Genomic DNA, 18,574 nt, shown 5'->3' with positions numbered 1-18,574 from the left:
TAAAAACTTGGCTGAGATAAAGGGCTTTCAAGCCTACAGCCGGTATACGGCTCAACCGACAATATAGTAAATTTTTGGATCACACTAGTCAAAAAGGCTTTGAACAGCTTAGTGTAGTATATTTTATCTTATAAAGACAACAAATTCTGTAAAATCATCCCTTTTAGTTAAAAATTCACTACATATTTCTCATAATGCAATAATAAAGGTGATTTCCACAACGTAACCTCACTTTTTCAGCAGGTCTATTTGCCAGTATTTACGTGTGTTACAAAAGTTATAAAGTTTTTGCTAAAGTGATTGCTTCATTTTTGGTACAGATTTTTCAAGGAAATTTATTTTCTGCAAAATATTTGCTATATTCTTTTTGAGGACTACAAAGTTACGTTAATCTTTTATATAGTTAATCTTGCTTTAAAGGTGATTTTTCTAAATTAATGCCCAATTACAAATATCAAGCCACGAATACTTGGTATGACGAGATCTCGGTATTGGCATACCTAGTATGTACGTCCATATACAATATTTGTAAGAAGAAGTTATATTAGCATAGTATATAGGTTATGATATTCTAATTATACAACACTTAAGGATGATTATATGCCCCCGCAAAGCTGTTGAAATTGATGTAATTTTACTATTTTGTCAAACCATAACGCCTTAGTCACATCCATACCATAAGAACCTGGCAAAGTTGGCATAGTCATAACGCCATAGTCATAACCATATTTTTACTTATCCATATCAATTGGCATCGGTTATTGTAGCCTTTACCTAAAATATGTGACAATTTCATAAGAAAATGCAAAAAAATACGAACAAATTCCACAAATAAAAGGTCACTCCGTGAAAACGTATCCAAAACAAAAAACAAAATATCCAAAAAGTTTATGAATTCACCAAATGAAATATTTATAGGTTATGGGTATGCAATAAACCAAAAACCAGTTGTTTGGTATGGTATGGCTATGGCTAAGGTGTTATGGTATGGCACCATTAAACAATTACATTGATTTCCATACATTAGGTTGAATCAGCTGTTTTAGATGTATATGAATATGTCAACTTTGCAGGGCTTATGCCAACTTCACACAGAGGCTTAATGAAATAGTTAGTCAAGTTTTCTACATTAAAGACGTAATTGAACTCAATCTTCCATACAAAATGCAAATTCTTAATTATCTCATTATTGGTTTATTGAATGCCTAATCGAGTGAAAAATCCAGTCGGCTTTGCTTGGTGCTTCGAATTTTATTGTAAATGTAACAAATGACAATCAAAAATAAATCATTTTCAATAATTTACGAAAAATGGGAAAACACGAAAAAATTCAAAATTTAATTTTCGCTGCATTTGCTGCGAAATATAATATGGCTTTTTCGAAAATAGGCACAAATTTGGTTATTGTATTTATAGTTAAGTTGGAAACGGTTGCATTCCATTATCCTAGTTTTTGTAAAAACGAAATATTTTTTTTGGGGCTGCTGACAGATGTTCGCTTAATGAAGCAGAAGACACTGTATGAAAAGGAAAACTTAATTATTTCATTAAATATAATTGTGATTCGATTAAGTTTCTGTGTGGAAACGGTATTATAGCCAACAAATTGGTTTTTCGCCATATCCTTACTTACTTACTTAATTGGCGCTTAACCGTCTAAACGGTTATGGTCGTCCAACAAGGTGCGCCAGTCGCCCAACTGGCGCCAATTGGTCACACCAAGGGAGTTTAAATCGTTTTCCACCTGATCCTGGTCGTTTTCCACCTGGTCCTTTCGCCATATCCATAACCTATAAGTATACGAGTTAGCGCTTTTTAATTTTGTTTGATATTATTTAATTTTTCAATTTGGATACATTTCGATTACGTGACTTATTATCTGTGCCTTTTGTTAGTAACATTTTGCATTTTCTTCTCTTTTTTGTAAAATTATCGAATTTTTTATGTTAAAGCACCAATAACCTATTCCTATAGATATGGTTAACTGAAAATATGATTATAACTATGGCGTTATGACTATGACAACTTTGCCAGGCCCTTACAGAAGCGTACTAGTGTAATTAAAGCATCATTGTTCTTTTTTGGCAGGTAAATGAGCCAATATCAGATTTATTGAAATGTGTTTAAGTGAATTAACTTCAAAATTGTTTCCTTCTCCTTGACTCGTCTTACAAATGGATTTGACAATTAGACATCGTTTTGTAACCTTCGAAATGGGTATATAACGTTATTGCAACTTTTTCTTTCAGCCAATGGGAAGATCTAAATTCTTGAAAATTTAGGATTTTTTATTTTTATAAGCTGTGAAAATTTTTCTTTCCAATTCTGCTTATAATATAAGCAATCGAAATGTATCCGTCTTATTTGCTTTAAATACCTATTACTAGAGGTCGCTTTTCGATTTCTACGTGAACACAAAATTATTTCATTAATTTATGTACATACATATGTATGAACAAAGATGTGCACAAATAAATGCTTTTTAAAAATACAGATGTACACACATAGATAGGTATATATAAATTTTTTTTTAATTTAATGTAGAAACACCAGACCAATTGTCCGCATGCTGATGACGAAACGGGCTAATAAAATTTGCTTGTACATTTACACATATTTGCTTTGGCCGAACTTTTGCACTTCCTTTTACAAAACAGATTTTTGTATGCACTACTATGTAGTAAAGTTTTTGTGGGTACTAAACCCAAACACTTGAATTCATATACATATAGATATATATCTTAAACGTTTATCACATTTTCTATAAATTTACCGGCAACAAACATTTGCTTTAACTTCCGCTGAATTCATTTACACATCCGACGCTCAGAACCATTGTTTACTATATAGTTTGGCAGCTTAAGTAGAGGTTATGTTGCGAATAGAGTGGAAGGCAGTGGACTAGGCAGTCGAATGTCATATAATGAAGGAATGGTGTTCGGAGTTTTTTCAAAGTTAAAAAAAAAAATGATAAAAGCTTTAATATAAATAAAACTATTGCTTTAATAACAACAAAAACGCCATATATATTCTGTATGCATAAATTTGTAAGGATTATCCCACTTTAAAATTTGAATTAAATAATCTAAAGTTTTGTTTTGAAACTGAGTCGAGAACTGTGCGTGTGAATGTGCGAATTTTCACCGATCAGCTGTTAGTTGCGCTACTTGGTAAAATTTACAATGCTCAGAACCGTTAGTCGAAAAAATGACAGTAGCTAAAATCTGGTGAGTTTTTCAGAGCTAAAACCTACCACACCATGAACGTTGCCGTTTTGATTTAATCATAGAATTTTTACACAATAACATTGTATGCAAATGAGGAAGACGGCAACATGAATTGTCTGCAGATGAGGAATATGAGAACATGGAAATTCGATATTCGAAAGTTAGTTGAGCATGGTGAATTTGTGGTAATATTATTCGAGCAAATATGTTTTCCCTTTTTCTGATGGCCTGCTAAAATCGGCTGTTTTGGTAAAAATGGGCACCTTTCCTAATTCATGGGATAGCAATGGATGGATCAATAGATAAAAAATAAAACAACAAGCGGTATTTGAACCACAAGTTGGAAAAAGAAAAAATAAATTGGTACAAGTGCTTTACACCTGCACCAAACATACTATTGCATAAATGCCTCTAAGGTCTTACTTAATAGGGTAAAACAATTTACAATGAAACAATACCAATCATAAATTATTTACAAAAAATCAGAGAATTAAAACTTGCAAGGATATTTGCTCTAATCAGAGAATTTTTTGGTAACAGACGAACAGAGAGCATGGTTAAGAAAATTTTCTGTAACGTCTTGCTACATGTTAAGTTAACTTGAATTTGGGGAAACGTGGTGAGTCGCAAGACGTTTCATATGCAAATGGAATTATAAGCAATAGATGTACTTAAAACTCCTTCTCATTGTACAAAAACTCTTTGATTTAATGTTTGTTTTTTCTAGTATTTTTTTTAAAATCTGCCGCTTTGATACTTTTTTATTATAAAATGATCTATTTTTATACATTTTCCTGATTTCTGAAAGTCAGTTAAAATTTCATACTGACAAGTGAAATTATATATTTTTTGTTCTTTCATAATTTAAATTCGTATCGGAAAATTTATAAAAAAGTCTGTTTATGTCAATTATCAGACTTTATTTCGAAAAACATTTTATTGTAGCGCTTTTCTCCAACAAACTAATGTATAACAATCAAATATGAGCAATACAATTTTTTTTTTTATCAATACAGTATTCCACATTTGTTGACAGTAAAAAAGTATAACTTCTTTTTAAGCTTGTTTGTCGGAATTTTTTATATTATATTGAAAATGCAATGCCTAGCCCAGTGAACCCAATAACTCGGAACCGAAAAAGTGCTCATTCAAGCTTCTGGATTATGATACATTTTACTAAAACTAGTACAGATTCTGTCAACCTGCTGTGCCAAACTTTGCCTGGACAACCGCAGGAATAAGCAATCAGCTGATGGGATAACACCGTCTCATACTGAATTCCAGGCATGCTTAACCAACGAACCGATATCATTTCGTTACGGTAATTAACGTTAATAAACGAAACAAAGTCATTTCGTTTCGTTTATTAACGTTAAGAACGTCAAATTAACGAAATGATTTCGTTTCGTTTTCTGCCATATCAAAACGAAATCAAATCGTTTATGTTGATTATTAATTTCAAACTATGCTGGCAAAGCTGATTGATGGCGGAGTCATTAATGGTGAAAGCATTAGCCAAGCTGATTGCAACTTTTCTCATGAATTTTGACAGTACGAACATTTCTCAGAGTATTTTTGACGTTACCACTAACGAATTACACAAACAAATTACATGGAGTTTGTGTGTGTATGTGCGCTTGTTGTTACCACCTTACGGCTTCACCATGGCTATAGCATTGCCAGCACAATTCAAACATAAAGTATCACGTTTTTGTTAACGGTTTTAACGTTAACGAAAGCTTTTCGTTTCGGTTAAAAACGAGATACAATTTATCTTGATAATTTCTTTATCGATAATATTTCGAAGTGTTTCAACGGAAACGGTGGAAATTTTTTGATAAACGATTAGCTTAACGTTAAGGTGCATCCCTGCTGAATTCACTTTAATTTAAGTACAAGTTCGTCTGGCAACACGAATGCAGCTCACCGTTACGTTGTCACAGAAGAGATGTGAATTTAATTTAATTCTTTTTTTATAATTCGCAAATATCTCTGAACAAAATTAATTTTTTTAATATTCGCCTTCGGATAATTGATACCGGGGTCAAAATGCGCCATCCCGCATCTTTTTGGATTTGTTTGGAATTGTATTAGAAGTATACCTCTGTCGTAAATAATTTATTAATCTAAAAAATTTCTTAAAATCGTAACAGCCACATACCAGCAATACTTTCCACCCAGCGGGTTACGGGGTTAGAATATGCCAGCGGTAGGTATGCCTGTCGTAAGAGGCGACTAAAATACCAGATTCAAGGGGTTGTGTAGCGCTACCTTTTCAGGTTGCCAGCGCAATATATAGTTTCTCCAAACACAATTATCAACCACACCTATCCGTGGCGAATCCTGTTTCACTAACTGACGAGGCTCTGGCGACCCCAAGCTCCTCGTGGAACTTAATGTGGTTTAATGTGGCCATATAAATCGTTTCCGATATGGTGAAGCTAGCACCTTAATGGTGCTGTGTTACCGGAGCGTACCAGATCTGTATATGGCAAAGGACCATCACATCGATAACGCTCCCCAAAGTCTTCGGGAAGTAACATTGTCGCTACAACAACAACAACAACAGTAGGATTTTCAATTCTTAAAACAAAATCTCAATGAATATTTCATTGAAGGCATTATCGCACTATATACTCACACTGCTGTACGGATACTTGCCGTAGAATACACTGCTTCTAGTACATTTTTATTTGCTTGTTCGCTTTTCGTGTAGTATCTAGGCGAATTAAGTACCACGTGTTTTTATCCCAAGAGCTGAATGCTTCTTCTTCGTTATTTTGATATCAGAATGAGACAGCGATAGTCAATTACAAATCAGGTGATCCAATCACTTTAGAATTTTGACGTCTATGCAGAAGATATCCACTAAATTTCATTCACAATGCTTGGTAGTTTGTTTTGCAAATTTTGAATGATCAGGTAGCCCAACCTTTATTCACCATATGCCAAGCTGTCACGGGTGATTTGACCAAGAAAAAGGGAATGTAAAAACATCAACAAAGATTGATCGTAGCAAAATAAAATATGAAAACAGCTGTTATTAATTGGATGTTCTTATAAAAATGAGCAAGTCAAGCAGTTGAGAAATATTCTGTTTTAATTAAAATAATATTCTTTAAAATGACAAAAATTGCAAAAACAGCTTTAAATCTGAAGCAGGTGAATTACAAATGGAGTACATGAAGTTAATCTAGTGTATCTGAATAAATTTTGGCGCTTCCTTACAGTTCATGCTGCGCCAGGAGGTGCTCAAATTATATCGAGAAATCTTTCGCACCATACGACTTGTGCCTGACAAAAGTAATCAACGAGAACTGCGCGATTGGGCACGTCACGACTTTCGCTTGCATAGCGAACAATCAGATGAATTGGCTATAAAGATGATGCTACAGTATGGGCGCCGTAGCTTAACGGAGCTACAAACTAGTTTAGATTTGAGCGGCTTAAGTGATAAAAAAGTAGCGCCTGCAAAAACTAAGAACAGCAAGGAAACGAGGAGCAAAAACTGAAATTAGGAGAAAACAAATTAATTGCGCTTGCAGACTTGTAGCTAAAGTTAGACCTTGATATTAGAACAGATTTAGCTCTTACGAATCTATAGAAAATTTTGATATACTAAATGCATGTACGCAACCTCCGTAGGTGGAGACTATGCCTCGAAACATCTATTCACACGCCCTATATGAACAAGCTTTTACTCGATTTTAATTCCTAAATAGGCAACTAGGCTTTGCAGAGTTAACGAGAAAGGAAAAATAAAGCCCATAATCAATTTGAATTCATCACTAACTTTTTTATTTACCATTTTTGTGCATACTTTTTTTGTTTTTAATTCAGCAGCAAGGTGTTTACTCGACAAACGATATTGCTTAGTCTTATTAATTAATTTATTAGTCTTGTTATATTTTTATGCGTATGAAGTACCAACGTAAATGTATACGTATATAATGTATTTTTAGAAAATGTTAACTCGATTTAATGCATGCTATTTGCATCAGGATAACCTAAATTATTTCTAATGCAGCAATCTAAGCGCGTGTAGTAGAAAAACTATAATCTAACATACAAACTTTCTTGTATTTATATGTGTATGCATATTATCTTGGCCTACACCAACCCACATTTTGTTGAAGGAAAAAATAAATATTGAAAGAAACAGACGTTTAGAAGCACAGCTTTAAGCGGCACCACAATTAAAACTAATTAATAAACTGAACGTATCACACTCATCCAAAGGACTTTCAATAACGCTGTACCAAAGAGCAGCGTGCCAGTGCCAGCAACAAGTAGTGCAATAAAATCGCGCTTTGGGCGTTCAGCGATACGCTGGACTAGAAAACTATGTACAATGGTGCTTGTAATATGATAGCCATCGAGACCAAAACATGGTATGGCATTCAAAAGTGCCTGACCAAAACTGAAAATCACATTATATTTAAGGAAGAGAGCATAGGAGTCACCCCATTGTGGCGATACGTACGATTGACGTGGAACAAATGGTGAAATGTGCACAGTAATAGAAACATCAGATGGATGACCAATGTAGATAACATCACGCAATTTCGTAGACTGGCTATTAGCCTTGTATGCAGTACGTTTAAAATTTAATATTGTGCTTGTATTATGAAGTAATGGCCTTAAACAAAAACCACTCTCACAGAAACTGACATCATTTGTTTTGCCATTTTTGCTGCTACTACTGCAAAAGCCATGCGAGTCTTCCAGCGTGCGACGTACATCGAGACAAACGTGCTGAGGTATTTGCGCATGTTCCACTGCATCTGTAAGCTCTGCAGTTTCTAAGCTATGAAGACCTTCAGCTACCGATTCGAAACAACACAATTTTTCATTACGTTCATCGCAGCATTGTAACATGCCATCAGCGCTGTGGTGTGCAATTTCGATGCTTTCGTCATTGTAACGTATAAAATCGTGAGAAACGCAATAACCAAGGCGTGTACCACGTAATGAACGTAAGAGACATGTATACCAATCGGTTTCTGTATTTACTTCACAGTCGTTGATTTGCGTAACTACATCACCAGCCATGAGACCCTTACCAGCTGCACCGAGTAACGGTGAATTGCGTGTCATTTCAGTCACAACAACGCCATGATCCATAGTATAAAAGGGTGCAGCAACATAGCTCAGTGTGGAGATTAGAAGATAGCAGAAGCAAGCAAAAATGAAATTGTGCCAAACTCCAGCGCATATGATACGCAACTTTTTGAACCATTTCAAGGCATTTAAATGCTCTGTAGAGATCTCGGTGTATGCGAACGGCAAGCATAAATACAACTACAACAAAAGGAAATAACGCTTCAAAATATGTACATAAATCAAAATTTAATAGCAGTATTTACTTGAAAACCAAATCCAATCACTGGTATATCCTCTTGCACCGCTGCCAATGCATGACCGAATTCGTGCACTATTGTGCACAGCAGCAACGTTAAGGTATAGTAACCGATTTCCTCGAGTGGTAAATTCACTCCAGGCAATAATATTTCAACTTTTGGTGCATTTTGTAGCATACTGTTTTCGCCATTCACGCCATTACCAACGCTACCACCGTCTACAGTATTATTACTTTCATTGTTAAATATCGTTATAAATAGTAAAATAATTCCTATTGGTAATAATGACAAAGCAACCAAGACACCAACTGTGTAACTGCGTATGAGCCATAGACGCATCCAGCCGCTGTTATTACCCCATCGTAGCATAGCGCGATTGAAGGCAGTCGTATGCCAACGCAGGCGCATAAATTGTACCGTCAATCCAGTGTTTTTCAGAAATGCATCATACGGATAATGCATGCAGCTCTTTAAAATAAAGAAGCACAGTACAATTTTTTGTTTATAAAAAGTACAAAGTGCAGCTGTAAGTATTTACTCACCTTGAAAAGACGATCAATGAAGAAGCACATGCAATAGAGTATTACGATTACGCTGAGGAATATCCATGGATCCATTTCGTCGTCCTTTATTGGTTAATGTACGTGCAATTTAGGCATCCATTTTAAGCTTCACCATTATAAAGAATTGTGTATTTTAGCTTATTTTTACGCCCCTATTACAAAACTATTCTTATTCTAACTCATCTATCTTGTATGCCGATTGCTATTGTTGACATTGCTACTTCGGCGTTAGCAGCTGTTCAGCAAAGATGCTGCCAGATTCACAACTGTCAGGCCCAAAAAGACCCATTTGCATTGGGCTAATTTGTATTTCGTAAATACACATTTTTGGCACCTCAACGCGACAAGCGTTCGATGTTAAGCGTGGGGCTGTGGTGAACGCTAGAAACTCCATAAAGGCAAATTACTCCGTCCGAACTCCCCTACAAGAATACTGACTATCATATGACAATCATCTGATTGTCAGCAATGTCAACCCAACGATCAGCGCCTCATACAAACTTTCTATCACAATGTTAAGGGGACTTGCGCAAATGTGATGTAAACAACTGTGTACGTCTGAGTTTTTGTCTCTTTATTATAAACCAACATGGCCTACTGATTAAGTATATAGCCGTACTGCTCACTCTCATTCCTTTTCCTGGATCAGTGCTGACACTCTAACTATCAAAATGTGTCATAAATGATAGTTTACTGTAGATATCAGGTTTGACTGTTATACTATCATAAATGACCATTGTTATATTCCGCCAAAATGAAACAATGCTGTTTGCTTTTTATTTACTTTATTTCATTACGTTTTTAATTTTGTACGGGATAAAAGCATACGTGTTTCTTATTTGTTTAAAATAAATAGTTTTATAAGAATTCGAATTCAGAATGTTCAATTTAAATTCAGAAAATAACAAAACAACAGAAGAACGTTTTCCTCATGCGGAAACACATTTAAAAATGAATCACCACTAACCACTATTATTTTTCGCGTATAAATTTTTTGACTGCGCCCCACAGATTCCGACAGCTTTTGGTATTTTTAAATATTATTTTCGATTTTTTTTTTCTTTTAGCATGGAGCTTTGAAATGCTCTCTTTTTCATTTTTTAAACTTATTTTTTATATGGTTTTCGTCGGTTGAAAATGGCGGAATTAAAAATATAACAAAATAACCGTGATAATCATTTGATTGTCATATGACATTCAGTAGTGACAACATGATTAAATCGGATAATCTGTTCTCGCATACATAAAATTCCGTTGAGAATTATGTATCTGTCTCACATGCATTATGGTATCTGCTGTATGTTCTTTTGTTCTGTACCAGGTGTCCGAAGCCTTCCCAGTTTCAGTCCTTTTTCATGATTATAGGCTGTCGTTGGGAACATGCGGACATGCGTGAGCGAACAAAGGAACATACATAAATTTGAGTATCAATGTTTACGTCATCGCAGGATCAGCATTGTCAATTACAAGTGTGAGTGTATTAGTAAAACTATCAGCGTTTCTTGTAGGGTCGTTAGCATGTTCACTCCAATTATCCATTTCCAACAAAATCTGGGATTAAACCCTAAGATTGGTGTGGTAAAAACTCATTTGAGTGCGAGCTTGCAAAATTAATTTATACACTTTAAAAATACTCTTACACAAAGTTTTTGGAAATAAATTTTTATTCATACTAAGGTGCATCCATTGTTGTGAAAATCGGAGTAATAGCAGAGATTTTACACAAAGGAAAATGCTGGCAAAGAGGTTATGGAGAGCTTAAATTCTTCTACACCTTCACACACTGCTTTCAATTTTGATACGCATTTAGAACTAATTTGTAACCGGCAGGGATAAGGGCCAGGTAAACTTCCTTAAGGCAAATTAAACTTCCTTAAAGCGGAGTCATTGGTGCCGTTTGTCGTATCGCTGTAGTCGTATCCCTAAAGCTGGAGACATTGGTGCTTTATCGGTAACCGTATCGGTAACCTTTTAACAGCTGATTCGACCAATCTTATGAGAATCAATGCAATCGATTATTGGTGCCGCTAAAGTCGTAACCGTATCGTAGCCAACCAATTGGGTTTTGGTTTACCGTCGTAACGATAAACAGCTGATTACGTTAGGGATACGGATACAGCGATACGACATACGGCACCAATGACTCCAGCTTAAAGTAATCAGGGGGCCTACTCTGTATTGCGATGCGAAAGAAAAAATACGCGAAATCGCAAAATCGGTACTCTGTGTCTTGACATTCGCATGTATATTTTGACTTTCGCATTCACATTTTGCCCATTCGCAATTTTTCTCCCTTTTCGCATTGCCGGCACTCTGTAAAGCGAAAGCGAATCTCAAACAGCATTCATTTTCGCATTTTTCTTGCTACAAGTAATAGGCATTCGCATTGTTCAAATATGTAAGTATTAATTGATGATTTTATAAATTGATATCTTTATATTCATTTAAAAATATATAGGACAACTCAAAAAACAAAACAAACACAAAAGCAACAATTTGTAATCCTAGTGGACTTAAAATACATAAATAAATAACAACTAAATCGAAACCACTTTTTTACAAAGCATTTCTATTGTAAATCATCTCATTTTTATTTGTTCTCTGATACAACTAGCAATATTTCCCATTCTATGATTTTCCACGTTTTCTGTATTTATCACGTTCACTTCTTCCAGTTCAATTTCTGAACTGGGAGGATTTATTCATTTAAATCAATCCTTTCTTCATTTAAATCGTTCCATAATGCTACAGAATCCTTTTTTTAATTTGTTCAACAAAAATTAATCGTTTGCCGAAATTGTAATCGCCTTGTTTCTTTTGTTCTCTTTCTTTGAGTTTGGTCAGTGATGCATACTCAAGCAATTAGCGAAAAATAAAAAAGCGACATTGTTAGCGATGCGATAGCGCTACAGAGTTCCAATTACCTTTCGCATCTCAATTTATTTTCGCATCGCACTGCCTTTCGCATCGCAACACAGAGTAGGGCCCCAGCTGTTTATCGTTACGGCGGAAAACCAAAAACCAATTGGTTGGCTACGATTCGGTTACGACCTTAGCGGCACCAATAATCGATTGCATTGATTCCCATAAGGTTGGTCAAATCAGCTGTTAGAAGGCTACCGATACGGTTACCGATAACACACCAATGTCTGCAGCCCCTACAAGAATACTATCATCTGATTGTCAGCAATGTCAACCTAACGATCAGCGCCTCATACAAACTTTCTATCACAAACTTAAGGGGCTTGCGTAAATGTGATGTAAACAACTGTGTACGTGTGAGTTTTTGTCTCCTTCTTATACACCAACATGGCCTACTGATTAACTATATAGCCGTACTGCTCACTCTCATTCCTTTTCCTGGATCAGTGCTGACACTCTAACTATCAAAAAGTGTCATAAATGATAGTTTACTGTAGATATCAGGTTTGACCCTTATACTATCATAAATAACCATTGTTATATTCCGCCAAAAATGAAACAATGCTTTTTGCTTTTCATTTACTTTATTTCATTAGGTTTTTAATTTTGTACGTGATAAAAGCATACGTGTTTCTTATTTGTTTAAAATAGTTTTATAAGAATTCGAGTTCATAATGTTCAATTTAAATTCAGAAAATAACAAAACAGCAGAAGAGCGCTTTCCTCATGCGGAAACACATTTAAAAATGAATCATCACTAACCACTTTTATTTTTCGCGTATCAATTTTTTGAGTGCGCCCCATACATTCCGACAGCTTTTGTATTTTTTAATATTATTTTCGATTTTTTTTTCTTTTAGCATGGAGCTTTGAAATGCTCTCTTTTCAATTTTTTTAACTTATTTTTTATATGGTTTTCGTCGGTTGAAAATGGCGGAATTTAAAAAATAACAAAACAACCGTGATAATCATTTGATTGTCATATGACAGTCAGTAGTGACAACATGATTAAATCGGATAAACTGTTCTCGCATAAATGACTTATACGTAATATACTTATTACACTAAATACGTGGAAGCCCGTTCTGTGCATTAGTAGATCGATTAATGGATTCGTCTCGAAAGGAGCTACCATCATCTGGGCTTGAATTCTCAAGGTCCTTGAGTGACTCCAAGCTAGGGATTTTTTCGGGGTTATCGTTGGCTTTACGCTTTATGTGAACTATGCCTCTGATTGTGAAGACGGCGGCTACTTTTTTCCTTCTTTTAAGGCGGATGGCTGCCTTGAATATTTCAAAATTCCGTTTCGTCAGCGATGCATTTACGTAAAACGGAGCTTCGGAGTTTATACCCACATCTACAAGACGGAGCCCTCGTTTACTTTTATTTTCAGGGTCCGGACGCCTGAAGCTCGAAATTGTTTTTAGGAGGGTATTTCTATCGGATGGAGATTTGAACCTTATGACGATGGTTGGATCAGTGACACTGTCGCGTAATTTCCGAGACCGAAAGATGCTGTTTATGGGGGGTGGCTGTAAGTTCAATGTGAAACACAAATGGTGGAAAATGCTTTGGAGATTTTCCCCTTCATCAGCTGGGATACCATGAACCCGGACGTCGCAACCAGCTACTTGGTTTTCTCTTTCGCTCTCTTGTGTGGTCAGCTTTACCTTTAGGGCGGATATTTCATCCACCAGATGCCCAATGCGAACGAGTGCTGTCTCCAGCCGAGAAACTTCTTCCTCGAGATGTCCTAAACGATCAAATACAGCGTCCAGACGGGATACTTTATCGTTCAGCTCATTTAAATCCCGCTTTAAGCCCACAAATTTGTCCTCTAACTTTAAGCTTTCAAATTTGTCTTCTATCTTTTTACACACAAACTCAATAAGTCTTTTTTCAGAGTCTAGAATTTGTTTCGTTATAAACTCGTTATTTTTAAGGATGCGCTGATCAATGCTTCGGATGAGGCTCGGGAGGATTCACTGATGCGAGGAGCTTTGATAACTTCTATATCATTATTCATTGCTTCACCGCGACGCTTAGTGGAGGTCAATAGAAACAGTTTCTTACTGACGGGCAGCACGGAAAAAATGAGTGACGTTTAGCAAAAACACAAACCACGTTATGTGTGCGCGGGCAATGCAGTAGTTGTTGTGACTTTTACCGGCAGCAAGAACAACAAACACAGGTCACTGCTGTGGTTCCAATTTATTGGCTTTTTGTTCATGAGCAAAAGTATATGTACGTTCACCTGATCGAGTGATTCCCTGATGTGACACAGATTGTATGGCACTTGTTTTAAATGTTTATATGGTGTATGATAAGATGGAATCACGAAAAACTAAACAAATTTGAAAAATTTAGCAGATCAAAAAGAAACATATTATTCACACACCAAGGTTACCAGATCCTTTGATAAAATATTATATATTATATAATATATAAATAAAATATACAAAAAGTTAATAAATTCACCAACTCAAATATTTTTATGTTATGGATATGGCGAAAAACCAAAAACCAACTGGTTGGCTATGATATGGTTATGGCGTTAGCATTATGGTATGGCACCATTAATCGATTACATTGTCATAAGGTAGGTTCGATCAGCTGTTTCATCCGGTTATGGTTTTATGGTTATAAGTCACCATTAATTAGCTCTTTAACCCTAAAGCCATAGCCGTAACCATAGTTTTACTTATATATATCAAATTGACATCAGTTATTGGTGCTTTAACCTAAAAATCGTGAAAATTTCATAAAAATGAAGAAAACACAAAAATAATAAAAACATACCACAAAAAATAAGTCTCTTAGTAAAAACATATCCAAAACAATAAATAAAATCTACAAAAGGTTAATAAATTCTCCAACTCAAATATTTTTAGGTTATGAGAGGATAAATATAATAAGAGCCACCAGTCTACTACGAGTGGCAAGTAACTCGCTGGAAATTAAAAAAAATTGATGCCTAATGTTTTCTATGAGGGACATTTTTAATTGTCTCGCATTTATCCATGTCGTGTAGGCACCTTATACAAATGAGATTTTTGGAAGGATAATTAATTAATTAATTAAATACAGTCGCAAAATTAAACACAAATACCCCACGAAAATGTATAGACATTTATGCACATATCGCCAAAAAAAAAATCGATTACCCTAACCAAAAAAAGTAACGAGTGACGTCTCTTATTATATTTATCCTCTTTGGTATGGATGATATGGAGAGTTTAAATTGCAAAAAATAACAATTAATTGCTATCGGGCAAAATCAAATTTAACACTAAAGTGCTAATAAATATATCAAACATATAAACAAGTTCAAAATTTAAATTAAAAAAAATTAAAACAAGTAAAACTTTCGTTTTACACATATACATACATTACTTCATGATACTATCATCAAGTGCAACAAACGGAACATGTAACGGGAATTGATAACCTGGCGTGGGCCACATAATACCAAATCGAATTACGAATCAGCTACATTGAAAAAATGGCGTGGTGCCAAAAAAAAACCTAACCTTAAATTTATGCATACATACATAAACTAACGGAATATCTGGCGTGACGCCATAAAAATCGAACACAATTCGCTTTAAATACATATATAATTGAAAGACACTGGGCAACAGGCCACTGAAAATTAACATTCATATACATATATACAATTCAATAATGAATTGCAAATTTTGAAAAAGCACATGGCAATAAGCCATATATTTAGCAATTACAAGGAGACAATTTGTGCTACGGGTTTTTACTTTGCGACATATGTTAGCTGCTTATGCACGTCTAAATGTTGCAAGTATATTACCCTTATACGTTTGTTAACCTGGCGATATAAGAGGCAATTTAAAAGTCCTCTTGCCATTTATTGGAATTGGAACATTCAATTCCTAAAACGGAAAAAAAAGAGAGCTTAAATTATTCTGCACCTTCACGCCATGCTTTAAATTTTCAACAAAATCTGGCGCTGTCAAAGCGAAGCAACGCGACCGAAGCATTTATGTTAATGCGCATCTAGAGCTAATTTGTAACCGTCAAGAGGTTAATTGTTGGTTAACTACGTTCAATCGAACATAGCTAGCAGTTGACGTCGGCGAAATTTATTTACATAAAACAGCTGCTAAATTGTAAACAATAAGCAACTTATTTAGTTGTTTGTGCAGACGCCTGTTATATTGAGAGAGATCTAAAATACCATGTGTGAATTGCTGATTCTCACGCATCTGTGGATCTTGTTGGAATGACGCATTATTGTACATAAAAGATTTTTGGAAACACTAAACGCTGTTTTGGCAATGACTCGTAATTAGAAACGTGGATATGGAGTAAGCATTTGAGTGAAGTATTCACCAATTAACCAGCGGCTGTGGCTAAGGTAAGACGTGTACTTTAAATATAAATCGTGCAGTGCTTATAAATCCTTTCTGCAACTCACAAATTAGACGGAAATATTCAATAAAATATGTTCGACTACAACTTACAATTTGCTCGTGGTGGCGCTCAAGTGGCCACAGAGCTGCTGGCACTACTGGCAGAAGGAAACCTTAAACAAAATATAGTATTCTCACCGTTTTCAATACAAACATGTGCTGCATTGGCTTTTACCGGTGCAAGTGGCGAAACTGCCGATGAAATTGCCGAAAGTCTTAAATTTGCATCAAATGGTCAACCTGAAGTCGCAGAAACATTTCAATTTGTATTTGATAAGTATAAGGAAAGTGAACTCCTCAAAATTGTCACCAAGGTTTATATTCAGGAGGGTCAAAAACTCAAAGCTGATTATGAAGGGCAATTGAAGGAAAGTTATAATGCCGAAGCTGAAGCTGTCAATTTTGCGGAAGGCGAAAGTACTGCATCAACCATAAATTCATGGATAGAAGAAAAAACTGCTGGAAAAATCACAGATCTTGTGCAAGCGTCAAATTTTAATGCGCTAACACGTTTGGTACTACTAAATGCATTGCATTTCAAAGGCTCATGGGAGATGAAATTTGATGAAAAACTAACGGCTGAAGGTGATTTTTATATAACTGAAGATGAAACTGTTAAAGTGCAATATATGAGTCATAATGCGAAATTTTGCTATGGGTACCTCGAAGAGTTGGATTGTCAAGCGTTTGAAATGCCATACAACAATTCAGATTTAGCCATGTTGGTGTTGTTGCCCAATAAACGCAATGGACTGGGAGAACTTGCGGAGAAATTGAAATCGACAAACTTGGTAGACTTGGCGGAGAAGCTAAATTTCAAGCAAAAAATAATGGTTAAATTTCCGAAATTTAAAGTGGAGTTTAGTGTAGATTTAACGGACACATTTAAAAAGGTGAGGAGGGGGAGGGGGATATTTGGAAAATTTAAAAACTGTCCATAGTCATACTCTAAAATTTAATTCTCGGTCGGCTTCAAAGCTACTAATCATAGCCCTGCCAGTTATCAATAAATACATAAACGATTTTCGTTATTTACCAAAATATTCATGTGTCATTATTAAATACATATTTTTATACGTACATTTCTGTAATCAGTTGCTATGGTCATACTATAAACAATGGATATACAAATGTACCGGCTGAAATTAATCACCATTTGAAATTTATATACCAACTTTCGGCACTAAACTTTACATACATATACTAAATACATTCAATTATAATCACTTTCAGCTTGGTGTCAACAAAATTTTCAGTGATAATGCCGATTTCTCTAACATGCTCGAATCACACGAAAGTTTGAAAGTCTCGAACATATTTCATAAGGCAGTTATCGAAGTTAACGAGGAAGGTACTGAAGCAGCAGCGGCAACTGGTAAGATAAATTGAATAATTGAACAAAAGTAAAAAAAATAATATTGACTAAATTCTGGGTTTTAGGTATGATATTTATGCTATGTTCTATGCCACCGCAGTTTGTTGCCGATCACCCATTCTTCTATGTAATTTGGAATAAGAGAAATATCTTATTTGCTGGTACATTTGTTAATGCACAGACGGCTTGAAGTTAATAATGAAAACGATAATGAGCTATGCATGACACAAAAGGTTTTAAAAGGTTAATTAATTTTAAAAGGTTAATTAATGGTTGTTTGTATCAACAAGTATTTAGTTATTTTTATGTGTTGTTTTGATGCGAAAATTTTGTATTCAAGTTGCTCTTATACATGTATTTTTATATTTAATTGAAACCTGTATGTTTTTATAAAAAAAAATAAAATATTAATATGTATACGTATGTTGTTGTCTGTTTTGATATGACAAAATTGGAGAATTCATAAAATGCATATAGAAAGTGTTGTTTTTTGCGATTCACCGTAGTACTATTACTACAAAAGATAGTATACAATTGCATTGATAGAAACAAAATTACAAAAACTATATTAATTTTTGAAGGAAGAAACACTTAATTGTATTTTCTTATTCTTTATAACAAGATGCATATATTTTTGTGAAAAGCGGAGTAATAACAGCGATATTCCATTGGAACGGAGTGT

At 34.9% G+C, this 18,574-nt stretch overlaps 4 protein-coding genes across 9 annotated transcripts in view; 2 read left to right on the top strand and 2 right to left on the bottom strand.

Annotated features, from left to right (window-relative positions):
• Sobp (Sine oculis-binding protein) overlaps positions 1 to 2,837 on the bottom strand; it is a 72,129-nt gene extending 69,292 nt beyond the window's left edge. For 2 of the 6 annotated variants that reach the window (XM_067771224.1, XM_067771227.1), the window contains exons 1-2: positions 2,774 to 2,837; positions 1,634 to 1,790 (exon numbers count right to left, since the gene is read on the bottom strand). The gene's annotated coding sequence lies outside the window, so the exon portion shown is untranslated. The remainder of the gene's footprint in view (positions 1 to 1,633; positions 1,791 to 2,773) is intronic. The other 4 variants (XM_067771223.1, XM_067771226.1, XM_067771225.1 and 1 more) reach the window with 3 other exon arrangements.
• Positions 2,838 to 6,240: 3,403 nt separating this feature from the next.
• LOC137243443 (LYR motif-containing protein 2) lies at positions 6,241 to 7,459 on the top strand. The gene is made up of 2 exons (XM_067771218.1): positions 6,241 to 6,389; positions 6,458 to 7,459. The coding sequence occupies exons 1-2, from the start codon at positions 6,351 to 6,353 to the stop codon at positions 6,737 to 6,739; spliced, it is 321 nt and encodes a 106-aa protein (XP_067627319.1). The 5' UTR covers positions 6,241 to 6,350; the 3' UTR covers positions 6,740 to 7,459.
• On the bottom strand, positions 6,998 to 9,379 carry S2P (membrane-bound transcription factor site-2 protease). Its single transcript, XM_067777390.1, has 3 exons — positions 9,130 to 9,379; positions 8,594 to 9,055; positions 6,998 to 8,528 (listed from the first exon to the last, which is right to left on the bottom strand). The coding sequence occupies exons 1-3, from the start codon at positions 9,202 to 9,204 to the stop codon at positions 7,434 to 7,436; spliced, it is 1,632 nt and encodes a 543-aa protein (XP_067633491.1). The 5' UTR covers positions 9,205 to 9,379; the 3' UTR covers positions 6,998 to 7,433.
• Positions 9,380 to 16,273: 6,894 nt separating this feature from the next.
• LOC137246280 (serine protease inhibitor 42Dd-like) lies at positions 16,274 to 18,309 on the top strand. The gene is made up of 4 exons (XM_067777389.1): positions 16,274 to 16,462; positions 16,530 to 17,410; positions 17,751 to 17,892; positions 17,958 to 18,309. The coding sequence occupies exons 2-4, from the start codon at positions 16,550 to 16,552 to the stop codon at positions 18,080 to 18,082; spliced, it is 1,128 nt and encodes a 375-aa protein (XP_067633490.1). The 5' UTR covers positions 16,274 to 16,462; positions 16,530 to 16,549; the 3' UTR covers positions 18,083 to 18,309.
• Positions 18,310 to 18,574: the final 265 nt, after the last annotated feature.

This window comes from Eurosta solidaginis, chromosome 3 (genome assembly GCF_040869045.1).
Source record: "Eurosta solidaginis isolate ZX-2024a chromosome 3, ASM4086904v1, whole genome shotgun sequence".
NCBI classification, from domain to species: Eukaryota; Metazoa; Arthropoda; class Insecta; order Diptera; family Tephritidae; genus Eurosta; species Eurosta solidaginis.
The sequence above is the reverse complement of the archived record's forward strand: the minus strand, read 5'-3'. Positions and strand labels throughout refer to the sequence as shown.